The 19,398-nt window shown below is 41.6% G+C and overlaps 1 protein-coding gene across 17 annotated transcripts in view; it reads right to left on the bottom strand.

Annotated features, from left to right (window-relative positions):
• Positions 1-19,398, bottom strand: part of LOC127524806 (tripartite motif-containing protein 29-like) — a 66,280-nt gene that overhangs the window by 25,790 nt on the left and 21,092 nt on the right. For 6 of the 17 annotated variants that reach the window (XM_051916749.1, XM_051916750.1, XM_051916758.1 and 3 more), the window contains 5 exons: positions 16,911-17,027; positions 15,344-15,503; positions 15,231-15,269; positions 14,969-15,026; positions 12,676-14,772 (listed from right to left, as the gene is read on the bottom strand). In XM_051916749.1, coding sequence (XP_051772709.1) covers positions 14,655-14,772; positions 14,969-15,026; positions 15,231-15,269; positions 15,344-15,503; positions 16,911-17,027 — 492 coding nt within the window. In that variant the 3' untranslated portion in view covers positions 12,676-14,654. The other 11 variants (XM_051916752.1, XM_051916754.1, XM_051916759.1 and 8 more) reach the window with 11 other exon arrangements.

The following is a 19,398-nucleotide window of genomic DNA, read 5'->3' as shown; positions in this document are numbered from 1 at the left end:
ACTGGTAACCGGCTTGATTGCTGCGCACACTGGTCGGGTCGCTTTCATTTGTATAGCAACATACACGCTGGTCGGGTCGCCTTTTGTTTAGCGCTGTACATCGTGGATTCAAGCAGCTTTGCGGTAGAGACAGGAAAACAACGATTCATGGTGCAAACGGATTATTCTACTGTGGCGCAGCACATAGTAAACATGTTCGTTCTTAAAGCTATGGTTGCTATTGGGAACTACTTTTGATAGATACTGACCACTGCAGACCGGGAACACCCCACAAGAGCAGGTGAAATATAATGTGGAACAACACTGAATAAATATCTTTTTGTCAGGTTAGATAGTGATTATATCTAAGACTACATCTGTCTCAAACATCAACCATGCTTGTAGTTTTAAAACTGTAGAGTGTACCATCAATGAAAATGTGTTAATTTAGGCTACATATCTTCACAGTTAATGAATAGGGGCCAATGAGTTTTAGTTTGGAAAAAAAAACTTTGTAGGCCTATGTTTTTAAAGTTGGCATGAAACGGAAGGTGTGCTAATCTTTTTTTCCCCTTATCGTGACATGTATCCGAGTTAAACAGCTTTTCGAACAAGTAATGTGAAACTTGATTTTGTCCATAGGCATTTGATTTGATAATTGTGGTTTGCTATTGGTTGATCTCATGTGATTGACAGGATGCTCCGCCCTCACACCAATAAACACGTCATCCGAGTGTTTGGCCTGGTTGACTCTATCAGAACACTTTGAGATCATCCTGTAGTGGCCGTCTATACTGCTCTGTTTGGGTTGCTGTGAAATCAACCCTTAAAGGGTTAGTTCATCCAAAAATGAAATTTCTGTCATTAATTACTCACCCTCATGTCGTTCCACACCTGTAAGACCTTCTCTTTTTTCTTCAGAACACAAATTGAGATATTTTTGATAAAATCCGATGGCTCAGTAAGGCCTGCATAGACAGCAAGACAATTAACACTTTCAGTGCCCAGAAAGCTATTAAAACATATTTAAAACAGTCATGTGACTGCAGTGGTTCAACCTTAATGATATGAAGCGACGAGAATACTTTTTGTGTACCAAAAAAACAAAATAACGACTTTATTCAACAATATCTAGTGATGGACGATTTCAAAACACTGCTTCATGAAGCTTCGAAGCTTTATGAATCTACAAATCATCCCCCTCCAGTGGTGAACCATTGAAATTTCGAAACATTTCTAAACACTTATGACGTAACGAAGCCTCGTTTACTGAAATTACGTGACTTTGGCAGTTTGAAACATGCTCCGAATCACTGATTCGAAACAAAAGATTTGTAAAGCTTTATGATTTGTTTTGTCTTTTCTTCAATGCAGGCCTCACTGAGCCATTGGATTTTATCAAAAATATCTTAATTTGTGTTCTGAAGATGAACGAAGGTCTTAAGGGTGTGGAACGACATGAGGGTGAGTAATTAATGACATAATTTTCATTTTTGGGTGAACTAACCCTTTCATTTTAAGTGTTTGTAAAAGGCAGCCATCAACCACTAAACCAAGGCACATTTTTCATGTCATCATGAAAGAAACAGAGAAATTTAGATTTTTTTTAAAAGTGGATTCTTCTAATAATGTGAATAAAGAGTGCATTGTCTGCAAGTCTGTGAGCTACACAGAGGACTTTACCCGGCAGTCAAAGCGGCATTACGTCACGAAAGTGCGGAGTCAGAGGAAGACCGTGAAGGTTTAGGGTGCCATTTGGGACCGGGCCTTACTAAGCCACCTTCAGTAGCGTGTCCTCAGAGACAGTGACCGGCTCCTCCTGCTGGGTCAGGCCAGTTACTGCTTTTTTAGGGGTTTTAAACTTTTGAATGGTATTATTGAACGCGATTTAACCGAGTTCATTCACATATGCAAGAAAAAAAAAAGAAAAAAAAGACCACCGCGAAATAGTCCGATTGTTACCGAAAAATATTTAATTTTTCCCAAGGCAGAAATAATATTCACATACAGTTCATAGGGGACATACATACATAGCAGTTACAGCATGAAATAATATTTAAACCTATAATATTTTACATAGATAACTCCCATCATAATATGGTTGCAGAATTATGAGAACATTTCTGTTATAGCACCACCTAGTGCTGGAATTTGACAATATTATATGTGGCTCCTCTGAACAATTCATTGTCCAATTTGAATGTTTTGGAAAATTATTCACAACACAAATAAAGGCATGTCTTTTCTCTGTAGCTTATGGAACTGTGTGTGCAACGGTGATTGACTGGGAAAAGGTACGGTTGTTTACAAATCCCAGTTTTTAAAGCCATTACTAATTATAATTAAGCCTATAAAGCTCCTATAGATGCAGACCATCTCCAGTGTTGGTCCCTTATTGTGATCTAGGAAAATGATGATGATGTCTAGATGCTTTCAAGGCTCTCAGGGAAACGTGTAATATCCTAGTCATCGGAGTCATCATCACTGTCTAACCCATCATCCCTGCAATCAAAGTTCACATTTTAAGGAGCAATCTTACATGAAAAATAATTTCATAGTTGCTAAATCAACTACAGAGCAAATGTGCACAATCACTACCGTTCAAAAGTTTGGGATCTGTACCTTTTTTTTTTTTTTTTTGAAAGCAGATTATGTTCAACAAGGCTTGATTTAGTTGATAATTTATTTTGGGCTTCATTTATTTAATAAACATCTCAGCCATTTCAATCAAAACTCACATTTTTAGAAATAAGGTTTTATTTCTATTTTCAAAACTTACACAAAATCTGCCAACATAGATTTAGCAAAATCCCACTCTGTTTCTCTCTTCCGTTCTGTGACACATGAAACAAAAAAGATCTTCGCTGTGAGTATATCAGGGCATTGAATCATATTCAGTCTCTTGTACATTACTTTAAATGATCTATTTCTCATTGAAAAATGTACTTACTGTTCGGGAGGCTGAATGTTATTACACCTTTGTTTAATATTCTGCCCATGAGCTCTTCACAGATTTTTTCCAGTTGGCTTTTCATCGCAGAGAGAGATTGTTCTACTCTCTCAAATGTAAGGCTATTAACATTTTTGGATGAACTGTATTGTAAGATTCCAGAAGAGAAAGAATTATTCTGCAATTAAAAGAAAAAACAATAAATAATACAGTAACAAAATCTACAGTGCAGCATTTCATGAACAAGTAAGCCATCCTCTAGATGTTTTTGGCACCTGGAAGAAGTAAACGTGATCCTCTGTATGTAAAAGCGGCTCCAGTTTACGGTTCTCCTCTTGTAGTAAACAGATCTCCTTCTCCAATGTCTGTATGTAACTCTCTGCATCTTGTACCTCCTTGTTCTCCTGAGCTCTGATGTTCTCTCTCACCTCAGCTTGTCTCTTCTGAATGGAGCAGATGATCTCAGTGAAGATCTTGTCGCTGTGCTCCACTGCTGCCTGTGCAGAGCGCTGTCACACACAAACAAACAACATCTGACACACTGGACCAGAAAACACTATCTAGCTGAAACATCTGTAAAAACTGATAACACTTTACGATTAGGTCCCATTAGTTAACATTCCAGCCGTCTCCATTGACTTTGTATAGCGTGAGGCTGCCTCCTTGTCATTTCTGACTTATAACAAAAAACAGAACAATGTCTAAAAGCTGCTGTGTGACAAGGTGTACAGCCATTATGAGCGCTGCGCTCTCTGGATCAGCGGCAGCGCGAAAGCAGGTTTAAATTTATATTCTGGCAAGATCATAACTTCAAAGGTTTAAGAGACTGCAGAATTGTTGTCATTTAGGAATAAGATTGCGTGTGTTTGAATTGAGATTGCAATATTTTAATGATTAATCGTGCACACATATGTATTTTTGTATATCGTATTTGTTCCAGACCTCAAAAGTTATCCGGGCCCAACTCGTTGTTGTTTCCGCGATCCGTGGTTGGCAAGGCTTCAAAATTAAAATGTTTACTATTTTTTACCAGATATTTTAAATCAGTATCATTCATATATACTATAGGATAATCATTAACTGACAGTTTGGGGAGATCTGATTTCGAAGGAGGACCGATTTGTCATGACACCGGGACTCAAACTCAGTCATCCGAGGCGCAGCTGCAGTGTGTGGCACAAGGCCACTACTTTTTATTCAACCAGCACAACTCTATTGTCATTTATTTGTTATCAGCTATAGGAACTTGACTTTTCCATCTTGTTCAAACCCTCATTTATAGCTGTTAATCACACTTACCTTATAAGAGATCACAGCTTCCTTAAACTGCTGAACCTCCTTGTGTTTGTCTTTGGTTTTCTGAATGAATTCCCTCTTTTTTATTTTCAGTTCATCCTGTGAATGAATTTGCAGTCAATAAGAATCCCGATTTTCAGCAATTTAAAATAACAAAAATTCATCAGTTGAATGGAATCAAAATCTTGCATTTGTACAGGATTTTGTTCCTTTGTTCTGCACGGGGCTTATGCTCATTTACAATTATTTCTATCGCCAAAGGTGATTACTCCTTGCTTATTTGAGGGAAACGGAGGAGGAAAAACAGCGCATAAGGCAAGAGAAGCTGTTATACCTTTTACTTTACGCTATTTTACCGTGCACTTGCATAAACACCACATCCGTAGTGGCTGCCATTGTTGTTTCGCGGGCTATGTGACGTCCGAGCGCGGAACTGGGAGTACATCGATCTAGTACGAGTTCACGGGTGGGAAGTCACGGGTTTGACTGCCATTCCAGTGCACTTTCACGGGTTACAGGTTGCCTGGAACGCGGCACTACTTCATCATTGCAACTTTGGCCTCGCCCACTGGTGTTAGTGAGATGAGGAAGAGAGAAGAGCACAGGATCACTCACTGGACTAAAAATAACACCAGCCAAAGGATCCTAATGCAGGAATATGGTTATTTATTATCAACAATGTGAATGTCTCAGTTGAGCTTTATTTATTTGTATTCGGTTCATTTCACTGTGGATTCACTTTTACGATATGGACAGTAATGCAACAACATGTCAGTAACTGTGTTAATTCTAATGCCTGATCTGATATTAATGATTCATGTACAGTCAGATGATCTTTGTCTGTGTGTCAGTAAATCAAACCAGTGACTAAACGCTCAACTTCACCTTGTTTCTTTTAGTAGGATGAAAATAATCTTATTTAATCTGTGATTAAATTATATATAGAAAGTGATCAAAGAACGCTCCCTTTACAATCACTGGAGCTGTCAATCAAACAGAGCGAGTTTATCAGTGACTGAGTTCTGGACTCGCACCAAAACTCCTGTTTTATTCAATGAATCTCTTATCGTGTTTGCACTGTTAGTTATGATGAAAGCATTCGTTAGTGTGCAGAAATTGAGTTATAATGACAAGATCACTGCTTTCATGAGCTCAACAGCATGTCTGTGATCGACTACAACCTTTCATGCCACGATCTAAATATAATGCCATAGATCTAAATGTGATGCTGTAATCAACACTTTTCACGATTAGTTAACCTTGAGAGCTGTAATAGTAAAAACATGCTAAAAGTTTACGAGAGAGTAATACTTAGCTATTCCATATACTAGAGACAATATTCTAGAGACAAATCACAGCAGTGGGTGTTTACACTGAAGTCTCACACAGACACGCCCCTTAAAACATGGATAAAATCAGGGTAGGAAAGAATGCATTTTATTTCTAAATTGACATTTTTTGATGTTAAAAGCATACTAACAATATAAGTGCACCCCAGGAAACAAAACAATGCAGTTCATGACCCCTTTAATATCTCAGTTATTTATCTTAGAAGTAAGATTAGATGTTACCTGTTTCTTTGCCATTGCAGCTGCAGCGGAGACTGTTTTATGTCCACTGTGTTGATTCCCCATACAAACCACACAAATACACTTCCGGTCATTATAGCAGTAAACCTCCAGAGCTTTATGATGTTGAGGGCAGATCTGCTGCTGTAGATTTGGGGAAGCTTTAACCAGCTTGTGCTTTTTAAAAGCTTCAGACTCATAATGAGGACGGATGTGAGTTTGGCAGTAAGAAGCCATACAAACCAAACAAGACTTGATGGCTTTCACTTCTCTTCCTTTGCAAACATCACACTTCACGTCTCCAGGTCCAGCTGGAGCTTCCTGCTTCATTCCCTCCAAAATCTCAGCCAGTACCTTGCTTCTGCTGAGAGCTGGCCTTCGGTTGAATGTCGTCCTGCATGTAGGGCAGCTGTAAACACCTCGATTAGCTTCCCGATCCCAGAAGCTATTAATACAGTCACTACAGAAACTGTGACCACAAGAAGTCGTCACTGGATCCTTAAACAGATTCAGACAGATCGGGCAGTTTAAAGGACTTTCAGGATCAAAGACAGATTCTGCCATTTTGGTGTTTAAGTCCTGTGGAAGATTCACTGTAGAATAACAGGAGTTTACAATCTTTTGAAATCAGAAAGGTAATGAAATGAAAATGAAAGTAAAAAGAATGAACCACTATTTCCTGTTTCTGGACGTTTCTCAAGTTTCACTATATTTACTAGGCTGTATATCTGCACCATCCTAAGAAAAGCACTAGACATAAATGTAAAATTCAGAAACACATTACTGTAAATAAATCCTGCCGCTCAGTTCTCAAAGCACTCTCTCACAACAGCTTGACAAGAGTAGAGTCACACTTTATAAATGCAGTGTTGTCTGCTGTGTTTGTCAGGTTCAGTAGAGGTAAAAGCTCTTTTGTGTAAATCTACTACACAACAATTAAAATAATACAGCCATAACAACTTCCTGAGGTAGAGTGTGGATAAATACCTTTAATTTTTCACCTCGACACACAAACACACTTTTATTACCTCTGTCTTGGACCAGTGTCAGTCACTCCACTGTCAACCGTGTTACTGAAGATAATAAAATAACGCAAATGAGCAGCGGAAAGAGAACAGATTTTTATAAATGTGCGATTCTGTTTTCCGCAGAAGAAGGAAACTGAACAGGAAAGAGTGGGCTGCTGTTAAAGAGGCAGTGCCCAATTCTACCTGATACAACCTGAACACTACTGCTGCGCTCCACTGAACTACTTCCGCTTTCTACAACTCGGGAGTTTCTGGTAACGGCGTTCAGCGCACCTAGTACATACATGAACACTTAAGCTGGACAATGACTTTCTTCTAAAGATGCTGTACAGCATACTGTTTCCATGAAAGGGTGTACATGGTCTGCAACAATGCTTAGGTAGGTGATATGTGTCAAAGTAACATCCACATGGATGGCAGGACCCAAGGTTTCCCAGCAGAACATTGACCAAAGCATCACACTGCCTCCGCCGGCTTGCCTTCTTCCCATAGTGCATCCTGGTGCCATGTGTTCCCCAGGTATGCGACGCACACGCACCCGGCCATCCACGTGATGTAAAAGAAAACGTGATTCTTCAGACCAGGCCACCTTCTTCCATTGCTCCGTGGTCCAGTTCTGATGCTCACGTGTCCACTGTTGGCTCTTTCGGCGGTGGACAGGGGTCAGCATGGGCACCTTGTCTGGTCTGCAGCTATGCAGCCCCATACGCAACAAACTGATGCACTGTGTATTCTGACACCTTTCTATCAGAACCAGCATTAACTTCTGGAGCAATTTGAGCTACAGTAGCTCGTCTGTTGGATCGGACCACACGGGCCAGCCTTCGCTCAGCACGTGCATCAATGAGCCTCGGCCGCAGTGTTATTCCACATTATATTTCACCTGCTCTTGTTGGGTGTTCCCGGTCTGCAGTATCTATCAGAAGTGGTCCAAGGAAGGAACAGTGGTGAATGTCATCCAAGTGTTTGGCCTGGTTGAGGCACACTTGAGAACACTTTGAGATCATCCTGTAGTGGCCGTCTATACTGCTCTGTTTGGGTTGCTGTGAAACCACCAATGAAAGGGTTAGTTCACCCAAAAATTACAATTCTGTCATTAATTACTCATCCTCATGTCGTTCCACAACCATAAGACCTTCTCTTTTTTCTTCTGGAACACAAATTAAGATATTTTTGATGAAATCTGATGGCTCAGCGAGGCCTGCATTGACAGCAAGTTAATTTCAACTTTCAGATGCCCAGAAAGGTATAAAAACACATTTCAGTTCATGTGACTGCAGTGGTTTAACCTTAATGTTATAAAGCAATGAGAGTACTTTTTGTGTGCCAAAATAAATAAATAAATAAATACATATTGACTTTATTCAACAACATCTGATGATTACAAAACACTGCTTCATGAAGCTTCGAAGCTTTACAAATCTACGAATCGCCCCCTTCCAGTGGTGAACCATTGAAATTTCGAAACATTTAGAAACACTTACGACGTAACAAAGCCTAGTTTACTGAAATTACGTGACTTTGGCAGTCTAAAACACACTGCGAACCACTGATTCCAAACAAAAGATTCGTAAATCTTAATGATTTGTTTTGTTTTTGTTTTTTCTTCAATCCAGGCCTCACTGAGCCATCAGATTCCATCAAAAATATTTTAATTTGTGTTCTGAAGATGAACAAAGGTCTTAAGGGTGTGGAACGACATGAGGGTGAGTAATTAATGACAGAATTTTCATTTTTGGGTGAACTAACCCTTTCATTTTATGTATTTGCTTTCCAGTAAATGGCAGTCATCGACCACTAAACCAAGGCACATTTTTCATGTCTATCATCATGAATAAGAAATTTAGATTTTTTTTAAAGTGGATTATACAATAAATATTGCTATTTTATATAAATGTATTTAATAAAAATTCCATGAATTCCCCAAAATTGCATAACTTTACAGCAAAAATATTAATAAAGTGAGTGATATTACGTTACATAAAGTTACATTACAAAATCACATTTTACTGTCTGGTTATGTAAGCTAGTTGGACAGAAAAAGGAATATTGTTGCCCAATGTGTAATCGCATAGCAACCAACATAGCATAAGTGATAGGCTAAGGCTAATACAGGCCCTATTTTATTATTTGCCTAATATTATACCGAGATGACTAATAGCTGCATGCCTTTATCTTTTGCACATTTCCCCTTTTTCTTTATTTTTCCTAAATTGGCCTCCAGTGGCTTAGACCTTTTATCTTATTATAATTTAGTGTTGATTTAGAACTTCCCCAGCTCCCCTCTCGCTCTCCATAGACGTCAGTGACGTCACGTCACCTCAACCATGAACCATCCCTTCTTTTCTCGTACTTTTGAGTGAGAGCTCTTCTCTGGGCACACATTTAGCAACAGTGTAGCTTATCTTTTACAAGCTTTCAACAAAGTGTTTTCATCAAGATCGATGCCTTTTCTCCATCTGTTTCTTTTCATGGTTCTTTCCAACAGGATTTCTTCTCTTTAGCAATTAGCTCACCAATGTTTTCTACACCTGATGTTTCCTGCAGATGTACTAAATACATGTGGGCTGCATTCGGAACCGCATACTTCCTTACTATACAGTAGGGTCCCGCGCTCCAGGTAATCATCGATCTGTCCCCTGAAGAGCAGCATGATCTCCAGGCCCTCACTGCTGCTCTCAACCGCCACTTCAGGCAGAAAACCTCCACAGAACAGAGCAGGGAGGAGCTGGCTAACCGACGTCGACGTGAAGGAAAGAGTGTGGGCGCCTTCGCCACCGACATCCGAGTTTACGCCCTGAAGGGCTATCCTACCTTCCTGGCCGCAGCAAGGGAAGAGCTGAGCCTCCACGCTTTCCTGCAGGGCCTTACACCTGAGCAGCTCTGCCAACATGTCCGCCTGCTGTTACCCCGCGATCTGAGTGAGGCGCTGAGAGAGGCTGAGTGAGCTGAGGAGGTGCTACGGGCTGGGCCGGCGACAGGTCAATCTCTGCTCCAGCTCCAGCAGCCTGAACGGGAGGTGGGCAGGGCCCGGTCGGAGGAGGAGGTCAGCCGGGTCCAACCATTGGTGACCCCCAACAGAGAACGAGACTAGACCGTTGCTAAGGCTGCAGAGAACCAGGGTATTTCGCCAGGGACCGCCCCGCCCCGCCCCTCGCCCTCGACCCGAGTCCTCGCCCCCAGGCAACGTCACCCCCGGGAAACGACCTTGAAGTGAGGCAGTGAGGGGACCCTCACCCCGTTCTTCGGCACCCCTCCACAATGACTGCCCTGCCCTACTGTGGGGTGCTGCGGGCTTGCCAGAGGACTGTACCTGGACTGGGGGGGGGGGCTTGGATTACAGTTGGATTACGTAGCTGGATCCTGTTGGTTCAGCTCTTTGGATTTGCGTAGCGGGTATTGGCAGGTAGAGCTGGCGACAGAGGCCCGGCCCAAAACTGCGTTTACCATAAAGCAAGAACTGTGGCAGTTTAAGGTGATGCCCTTTGGACTCTGTAATGCCCCGGCCACCTTTGAGAGGCTGATGGAGAGGATCCTTAAAGACATTCCCCACAGTGACATTCCGGTCACTTCAGGCCCTACCTCCTGGGCTCCAGGTTCACACTGAGGACCGACCACGCTAGCCTCACCTGGATGCTGAACTTCTGCCAGCCAGAGGGTCAGGTAGCAAAGTGGCTGGAGATCCTTCAGGAGCACGACATCGAGATTCAACACAGACTTGGGCGGCAGCATGCTAATGACGCCCTCTCCAGATGTCCATGCTTAGCTGGCGAATGTCGGTACTGCAGTTGCCAGGAAGAACGAGGTATGGGGCCCTCATTGGCGGCAGTAAGGCTGGGTGACAGCGGTGGAGATGGGGAGACGTTTACCACTGAGCAGTTGAGGCAACAGCAGGCAAACGACTGAGTGCTGGTAAAGGTGAGGGGCTGGCTGGAGGCCCAAGCACGTCCGGATTGGCCAGCCGTATCTTCCCAGGGGCCCTGAGATCAAGACGCTTTATTCTGAGTGGGGCAGCCGGGAGGTCCTCCGTTGGGTTCTTGGGGCAGCTGGAGCCGGCCACTTCGGAAACTCCAAGATAGCGCGGCGGCTGTGGCAGTGGTTCTACTGGCCTGGATGTTGGCAGGATGCAGAGCTGCACATTCACTGCTGCGATGTTTGCACGGCACAGAAGGGACCCAGCCCATGCTCTCATGCGCAGTTGCAGCAGTACCTAGTCGGGGTGCCCATGGAGAGGATCGGGGTGGACATTTTGGGTCCGTTCCCCGTCACAGAGGCCGGCAACCGTTTTGTTCTGGTCGCAATGGACTATTTTACGAAGTGGCCAGAAGCGTATGCGGTGCCAGATCAGAGTGCTTCCACGTCGGCGCAGTGGCTAGTGGATGAAATGTTCGCCCGGTTTGGGGTGCAGGACGAACTTCGTATTGACCAGGGGTGGAACTTTGAGAGCTGATTGTTCAGTGAGGTGTGCCAGTGATTGGGGGTGAAGACGACAAGAACCACTCCCCTCCACCCTCAAAGCGATGGACTGGTTGAGCAGTTCAACCGCACCCTGGCCACACAACTTGCCATCTTGACCAGTCAGCACCAGAGAGACTGGGACCAGCATCTGCCCCTGGTCCTGTGGGCGTATAGGACAGCAGTGCAAGAGTCGAGCCAGTGCACACTGGCGGCGCTTTTGTTTGGGAGGGAGCTCCGCATGCCGGTGGACTTGGTGTTTGGGTCGCCCCCTGAGCCAGATATTGCTGGTGGGCCAGAACTGGAGTACTTCAGGCGATAGAAGGAGCGCCTGAGCATGGTCCATCAACTGGCCAGGGAAGCTCTAGAAGACGCTGGAGCCCACCAGAAGCGGGCATACGACACTCGGGCTCACGGGCCTACCCTTGGGCCAGGATATAGAGTGTGGCTGTTCTGCCCCCAGAGGAAGTGGAGGTTGTCACCCAAACTGACTCATCATTGGCAGGGACCCGGGGAGATTCTGGACAAAATTTCGGGGGTGGTCTTCTGGGTCCAAATGCCTGGACGGGGTCGACGGGTGGTGCTACATAAGGATCGGTTGGCACCATATCACCCGCTGGCCCCAGAGCAAGAGACTGGTGGGAGCCAGAGAGGCTCCCCAGAATCCACTCCCAGCGCCAAAACTGACAATGACGGACTCAGGGCTGAGCCTGGCACTGGGGGTAGAACCACAGGGAGGCCAAAGCGTGTTTGATGTCGGCCAGGACATTTGTTGGATATTGTTGTGGGGGATTAGGGTTGTGTGTGTCTCTCACCATCATGGAGAGAGATGAGTAGGGGAGGGGCTTGGCGATCTGGCCTTGCCTGTGTAGTTCTTATACTGTGTTCAGAATAAAAAGGACAAAAGTCAGTACTGCCTCCTGCTGTTTTGCTCTGCCTATAAAGACACTCATGGTCGTCCGGTGTATGGGACACGAGTGCTTGTACTAGTAATTCAAAATGAGCAAGTTTAATCAATATCAAGATATTTACAGATAAAAGATATGAGTGACAGGTTTAATTCTTATAAGTTCTTGCGCTTGTGATAACGTCGTAGGTCACATGAAAACAACATGGCAGATGATGTCAGATCGCATTCATACACAACAAGATTAGGCTATTTAGTAAAATAGAGTCCAAAGCGTTTTTTAATCTTACCAAGCCACCCTTAGTAGCATGTTCTCAGACACAGTGTCCTGCTCCTCGTGCTGGGTCAGGTCAGGTTACTGCATTTTTATGTTTTTTTTTTTAACTTTTGAATGGTTTATTGAACACGATTTAACAGAGTTCATTCATATATGCAAGGAAAAAAAAGAAAGGAAAAAAAAAAAAAAACAAAAAAAACAGCTAAATAGTCCGATTGTTACTGAAAAAATATTTAATTTTTCCCAAGGCAGAAATAATATTCACATACAGTTCATAGGGGACATACATACATATCATTTCATGCTGTAACTGCTGTTTAAACCTATAACATTTTACATAGAGAACTTTTAAACATAGCCTATAACATATCTCACACAATTCAGACATATTATATCTCTCAGTTCAGACTTTACAACTCGCAATTGTGAGTTTATGTCACAATTCTAAAGGGAAAAAAAATGAACACAAATCTGAGGGAAAAAGACAGAATAACAAGTATCTCTCACAATTCTGTTTTTCCCTCTAAGAATTGCGAGATATAAACTCCCCAGATTGCAAAAAAGCAAAAGAGTTGTTTGCTCTTCAATCGCTCTCGCGGTACTGTGATGTCATATGCCGATCGGTCTGCGCAGCGCAGATGAAACTCGAACAAACCTAATAGGGTCTATACATTCCCTTATTGTAGCGCCACCTCATGGCTGACTATCACATCATTTGAAGACAACACAAAATAGAAAACATTTCTCAGTTGAAATTGGAGCATTTGATTTTTTTGTTGATTTGTACTGATGATCTTTGGACCAATAAGTATGTGTTAACATATCTATGACAAAGAAATTGAACGACTAAATGGTTGCAGAATTATGAGAACATTTCTGTTATAGCACCACCTAGTGTTGGAATTTGACAATATTATATGTGGCTCCTCTGAGCCACATATAATATTACATAAAATATCACATAACAAAAGTCGTTGTTTGTAATGTGAATAATTTTCCAAAACATTTGAATTGGACAAAGGCATGTCTTTTCTCTGTAGCTTATGGAACTGTGTGGCAACGGTGTTAAATGTAACTGACTGGGAAAAAGGTACAGTTGTTTACAAATCCCAGATATATTACCAATTATAATATGAAGAGTTTGGTTCCAAAACGCGATAAACGCCATTTTAAAAAAAAACTGAGTATTGTATCTGGTCGGTATTGAAAAGTCATTTATTAATTTTGCGCAAAATGCGATATCCCTCATGTTATTCTGTCATGTTTTCTCCCTTTCTTTCCAAAACGCGACAAACGCCAGTCTCCCTTCTCTGCAGAATGCGATATATCCGCTCAACCAATCACAGCGCGCCATTCCACGCACTGTAAACAGTAATGGCGGCGCTCTGAATACACCCGGCATCCTAGATTTCCTTATCTGCTTTGTACTTTGTGATGATTGATGAACCTGTGGTGGTTTCTGCGGTGGGGAAGAAACACAAGTCATCGAAATGTAATCATATACGTGAGGAGATTAAGAAGATGAGGCACTCGAGTCGGGAGGAGGAAAAATACCGGTTGCTGCTTGTTCCACGACAGCATCAAACTTCTGTCATGGTCCCCAAAACTGAATCATGGACAGTTTTTAAAAGCCGTTTTTAATACCAATGTACTCTGTAAATGTGTTTATTTTAACCGTGCGGTGGCGCCAGATACTCTTTAATCGGTAATGACAAACGGAGACATAATTCATTTATAACATTAACAAGATGACTCGTTGAATTCATTTTGGGAGCGACGGCTGAATGTATTTTTAGTCAAATGCCTGTATATAAGATTAGTATTGGCATAGTTCAGAGGCTGTCATATATGTGAACCAACTTAATTTGTTGTGCATTTTCAATATGAAAAATAACTTTTATGTTGGATTAATTGCATTTCGGGGGAAAAATAACCCGTTTTTATAATAAACCTTTTAAAATCAAAATGTAGATTTGAATTTTTAATGTTTTTATAACCAAAAGATGCTATGTTAAAGTTTGAAACAAGAAAATAGTGGTTTTCATCTTTCCACTTTCTTGGTAAAGAAAACACCTTTTTACTCAAATTAATCAAAATGGAGTTTGGAACCAAACTCTTCATATATAATATGTAATCTACCCATATGAGCTCCTATAGATGCTGACCATCTACAATGTTGGTGCCTTGTTGTAACCTAGGAAAAAGAATGATGACATCTGTCAGGGTTAGGGTTAGGGATTGTGTCTGTGGAGCCTTCGGAGTCATCATCATCTTCATTATCATTATCATCATCATCATCATCATCATCATCCCTGCAATCAAAGTTCACATTTTAAGGAGCAATCTTACATGAAAAATTATTAGATAGTTACTAAATCAACTACAGAGCAAATGTGCACAATCACTTCCGTTCAAAAGTTTGGGATCTGTAAGATTTTTGTTTTTGAAAGAAGATTGTGTTCACCAGGTGTTATATTTCAAGGTTTTATTTCTATTTTTAAAACTTACGTAAGCACACTCTCCATTGCTCCTGCATCTGGATCCCACTCTGGTCCTCTCTTCCGTTCTGTGACACATGAAACGAAGAATGAACAAGATCTTCGCTGTGAGTGTGAGTATATCAGGGCACTGAATCACGTTCAGTCTTTTGTATGTTACATGAGCACAAGCAGTAATAACTAATAACATGAGTTTCTGAATTCTACATATAGCCCCTTTTAAATGATTAATTTTTAATTGTGCAGTTATTTCTATGGAGAAATGTACTTACTGTTCAGGATCCTTTTTTTGAATATTTGGACATCATCAACTACAAAGACAAACATATGAAGAGTGAACTGCCCAACTAAAAAGGATGAACGGCACTTGAAAATGTTATTTCACCTTCATCAAATGTTTCACCCATGTGCTCCTCAAAGACATCATCCAGTTGGCTTTTCAGCTCTGAGAGAGATCGCTCTAATCTCTCAAATGTCAGGTTATTAACTTTTTTGTTAATAACAATAAAATTGTATGGTAGAATTCCAAAAGAGAAAGAGTAATTCTGTAATTGTAAGAAAAAACTACATTATTATTATTATTATTATTATTATTATTGTTGTTATTATTAACAACAACAAAAATGTTTGTAGACAAACTAAGTTGGCTTGAAAAAGCCTAGCCAGAAAGTTTGAAAAAAAGCTTGAAGTTTGAAGGTTTTCAGTTTGAAATAGTTAGTTTTAGTTTTGTAGTTTTAAAAGATAGATTAAAAAAAAAAAAAAAAAAAAAAAAAAAAGTGTTAGGGTACTCAGTGTGGTTGCTAGGGTGTTTTTAAGTAGTTGCTAGTGGACTCTGAATGGTTGTGAGGGTGGTTGCTATGTGGTTGCCAAGGTGTTGCTTTCTGGTTACTAAGGTATTCTGGGTAGTTGCTAGGGTGTAGCTATGTGGTTGCTAGGGTACTCTGGGTGGTTGTTAAGGTGCTGCTATGCGGTTGCTAAGGTATTCTGGGTGGTTGCTATGTGGTTGCTAGGGTGTTGCTATGCTTTTGCTAGGGTACTCGGGGTGGTTGCTAAGGTGTTGCTATGTGGTTACTAAGGTATTCTGAGTGGTTGCTAGGGTACTCGGGATGGTTGCTAGGGTGTTGCTATGCAGTTGCTAGAATGTTAGAATAGTGTCATGCTTCAATTTCAAATGAGTGTGAAGTTATCATTTGCAGTTAAAAATTTTTATAAGTTCATCAAAAAATGGGTAGGGCAGAGAGAGAGAGAGAGAGAGAGAGAGAAATCCACATTTAAACCAAAATATCTGACTTCCTGTTGGACTTCCTGGTGGAGCTAATGACTGTAAATTAGAAAGTTGTAAGGCATAATGAGAACAATATGTGTACAGAGTTTGGTGACTGTAGGTTAAACTAACACACAACTTTTGTCAAAAGGTGGCGCTGTAGAGGCCCTCCTCCCCACCCATTTCTAAGGCTTTGCTCATGTCTACTGGATGACAATCCTGACATGTGTGTCGAGTTTCATGCAATTTGAAGCATGCTAAGAGTCTCAAAAGCATCCAAAACAAATATTTCGGACCCCATTGAAGGGGGTGCCGTAGAGCCCGTGCCACGCCCAGGTCCCAGCCTCTGCGGCGTCCTAATGGCCGCAGATTCCAATGTGTGTGCCAATTTTCAAGAGTTTTTGAGCTCGTTAAGGGCCCCAAAAAGCCCCGGATGGTTGAAAAAAAAAAAAAAAAAAAAAAAGTATGACGAATAACAATAGCGATGCTTCGTCTTTGGCAAGCACCACTAATAAGTATAGAGAAGAACAACACTGATGCTATGCCAGAGGCAAGCACCATTAATAAAAAGCTTAAGTAGTAGATCAGTAAGCTGGCTTTTTCAAGCCAACTTAATAATAAAGAGTAACAGAATCAACAGTGCCGCATTTCATGAACAAGTAAGCCATCCTCTAGATGTTTTTGCCACCTGGAAGAAATGAACGTGATCCTCTGTATGTAAAAGCGGCTCCAGTTTACGGCTCTCCTCTTGTAGTATACAGATCTCCTTCTCCAGCGTCTCTATGTGATTCTCTGCATCTTGTACCTCCTCGTTCTCCTGAGCTCTGATGTTCTCTCTCACTTCAGCTCGTCTCTTCCGAAGGGAGCAGATGATCTCAGTGAAGATCTTGTCGCTGTGCTCCACTGCTGCCTGTGCAGAGCGCTGTCACACACAAACAAACAACATCTGACACACTGGACCAGGAAACACTATCGAGCTGAAACATTTGTAGAAATTGATAACACTTTACGATTAGGTCCCATTAGTTAATGCATTAACTGACAAAGAGCAATACATTTGTTACAGTATTTATTAATCTTCGTTGTTGCATGCAGCGTGTGGCACAAGGCCCCTACTTTTTATTCAACCAGCACAACTCTATTGTTAGTATTTATTTGTTATCAGCTATAGGAACTTGTCTTTTTCATCTTGTTCAAACCCTCATTTATAGCTGTTAATCACACTTACCTTAAGAGAGATCACAGCTTTCTTAAACTGCCGAACCTCCTTGTTCATGTCATTGGTTTTCTGAATAAATTCTCTGTTTTTTATTTTCAGTTCCTCCTGTGAATGAATTTGCAATGAAAATAATCTGTTATTTAAACGGTGATTAAATTATATATAGAAAGCGATCAAAGAACGCTTCCTTTACAATCGCTGGAGCTGTCAATCAAACCCGAGCGCGAGTTTATCAGTGACTGAGTTCTGGACTTGCAGCAAAGCGCCAAAACTCTTGTAATAAATCAATGAATCTCTTATTTACAGTGTGTTTGCACTCTTAGTGATGATGAAAGCATTCGTTAGTGTGCAGAAATTGAGTTGCAATGACAAGATCACTGCTTTCATGAGCTCAACAACGTCTGTGATCGACTACAATGTTCATTACTGCAATCTTTCATGCCACGATCTGAATATAATGCCATAGATCTAAATATAATCAACACTTTTCACGATTAGTTAACCTTGAGAGCTGCAATAGTAAAAACGTGCTAAAAGTTTTCGAGAGAGTAAAGGCTGATTTATACTTCTGCGTTGGACCTACGCCGGAGCCTCTGTGCCGTAGGCTATGCGTCTGTTTTCATTTATACTTCGGCGTCGACGTGCATGCAGACCACTAGTAGGCACTGTCCACGGTCATGTTGAGGATCAAGGCAAAAGCCGAAGAAGCAGCTTGTCATGTACGTTATCAGAGAAGCGGCAAATAGGTAACAACTTTTGTTGCAGTATGACTGCATGTGTCCCCTAAAACAGCGTTTTTCATTCCTATGGAAGTTGAAAATGCTCACTCTTCTCCGATTACTCCGCGCCAGTTTTTTGACCTGAGGGAGGGGTTCTAGCAGACCAATCACAGCGCTTGCGGTCCTGCGTAGAATTGACGCGTTGTTACATTTTTGAAGAGGTGCACGTCAGGCTACGTGTGCTACACACAGCCTATGCTGTACACTCAACGCAGAAGTATAAATCAGCCTTAATACTTAGCTATTTCATATGCAAAGATGTTAGCCAATCACAGCAGTGGGCGTTTACACTGAAGTCAGCAGACACGCCCCTTAAAACAGAGCGTTTAAACAAGAGGGCTAAAATCAGGGTAGGAAAAATGCCTTTTATTTCTACATTATGACACTTCTTTGACGTTAAAAGCGTACTAACATTATAAGTGCACCACAGGAAACATTATAAAACAATGCAGTTCATGACCCCTTTAATATCTCAATTATTATCTTAGAAGTAAGATTAAATGTGGTCTTTGAGGTCTTACCTGTATTTTTGCCATTGCAGCTGCAGCAGAGACTGTTTTATGTCCACTGTGTTGATTCCCCATACAAACCACACAAACACACTTCCGGTCATTATAGCAGTAAACCTCCAGAGCTTTATGATGTTGAGGGCAGACCTGCTGCTGTAGATTTGGGGAAGCTTTAACCAGCTTGTGCTTTTTAAAAGCTTCAGACTCATAATGAGGACGGACGTGAGTTTGGCAGTAAGAAGCCATACAAACCAAACAAGACTTGATGGCTTTCACTTTTCTTCCTTTACAAACATCACACTTCACGTCTCCAGGTCCAGCTGGAGCTTCCTGCTTCATTCCCTCTAAAATATCAGCCAGTACAGTGTTTCTGCTGAGAGCTGGTATTTTGTTGAATGTCGTCCTGCATGTAGGGCAGCTGTAAACACCTCGAATAGCTTCCCGATCCCAGAAGCTATTAATACAGTCACTACAGAAACTGTGACCACAAGAAGTCGTCACTGGATCCTGAAGCAGATTCAGACAGATCGGGCAGTTTAAAGGACCTTCAAGATCAAAGACAGATTCTGCCATTTTGGTGTTTTCAAACCCAGTGGAAGATTCACTGTAGAATAATGGGAGTTTGAAATCTTTTGAATTCACAATGGCAATGAAATGAAAATGAAAGTA

Source organism: Ctenopharyngodon idella, chromosome 13 (assembly GCF_019924925.1).
Source record: "Ctenopharyngodon idella isolate HZGC_01 chromosome 13, HZGC01, whole genome shotgun sequence".
In the NCBI taxonomy this organism is placed as follows: domain Eukaryota; kingdom Metazoa; phylum Chordata; class Actinopteri; order Cypriniformes; family Xenocyprididae; genus Ctenopharyngodon; species Ctenopharyngodon idella.
Note: the sequence above shows the minus strand (reverse complement) of the source record. Positions and strands in the feature narration are given on the sequence as shown.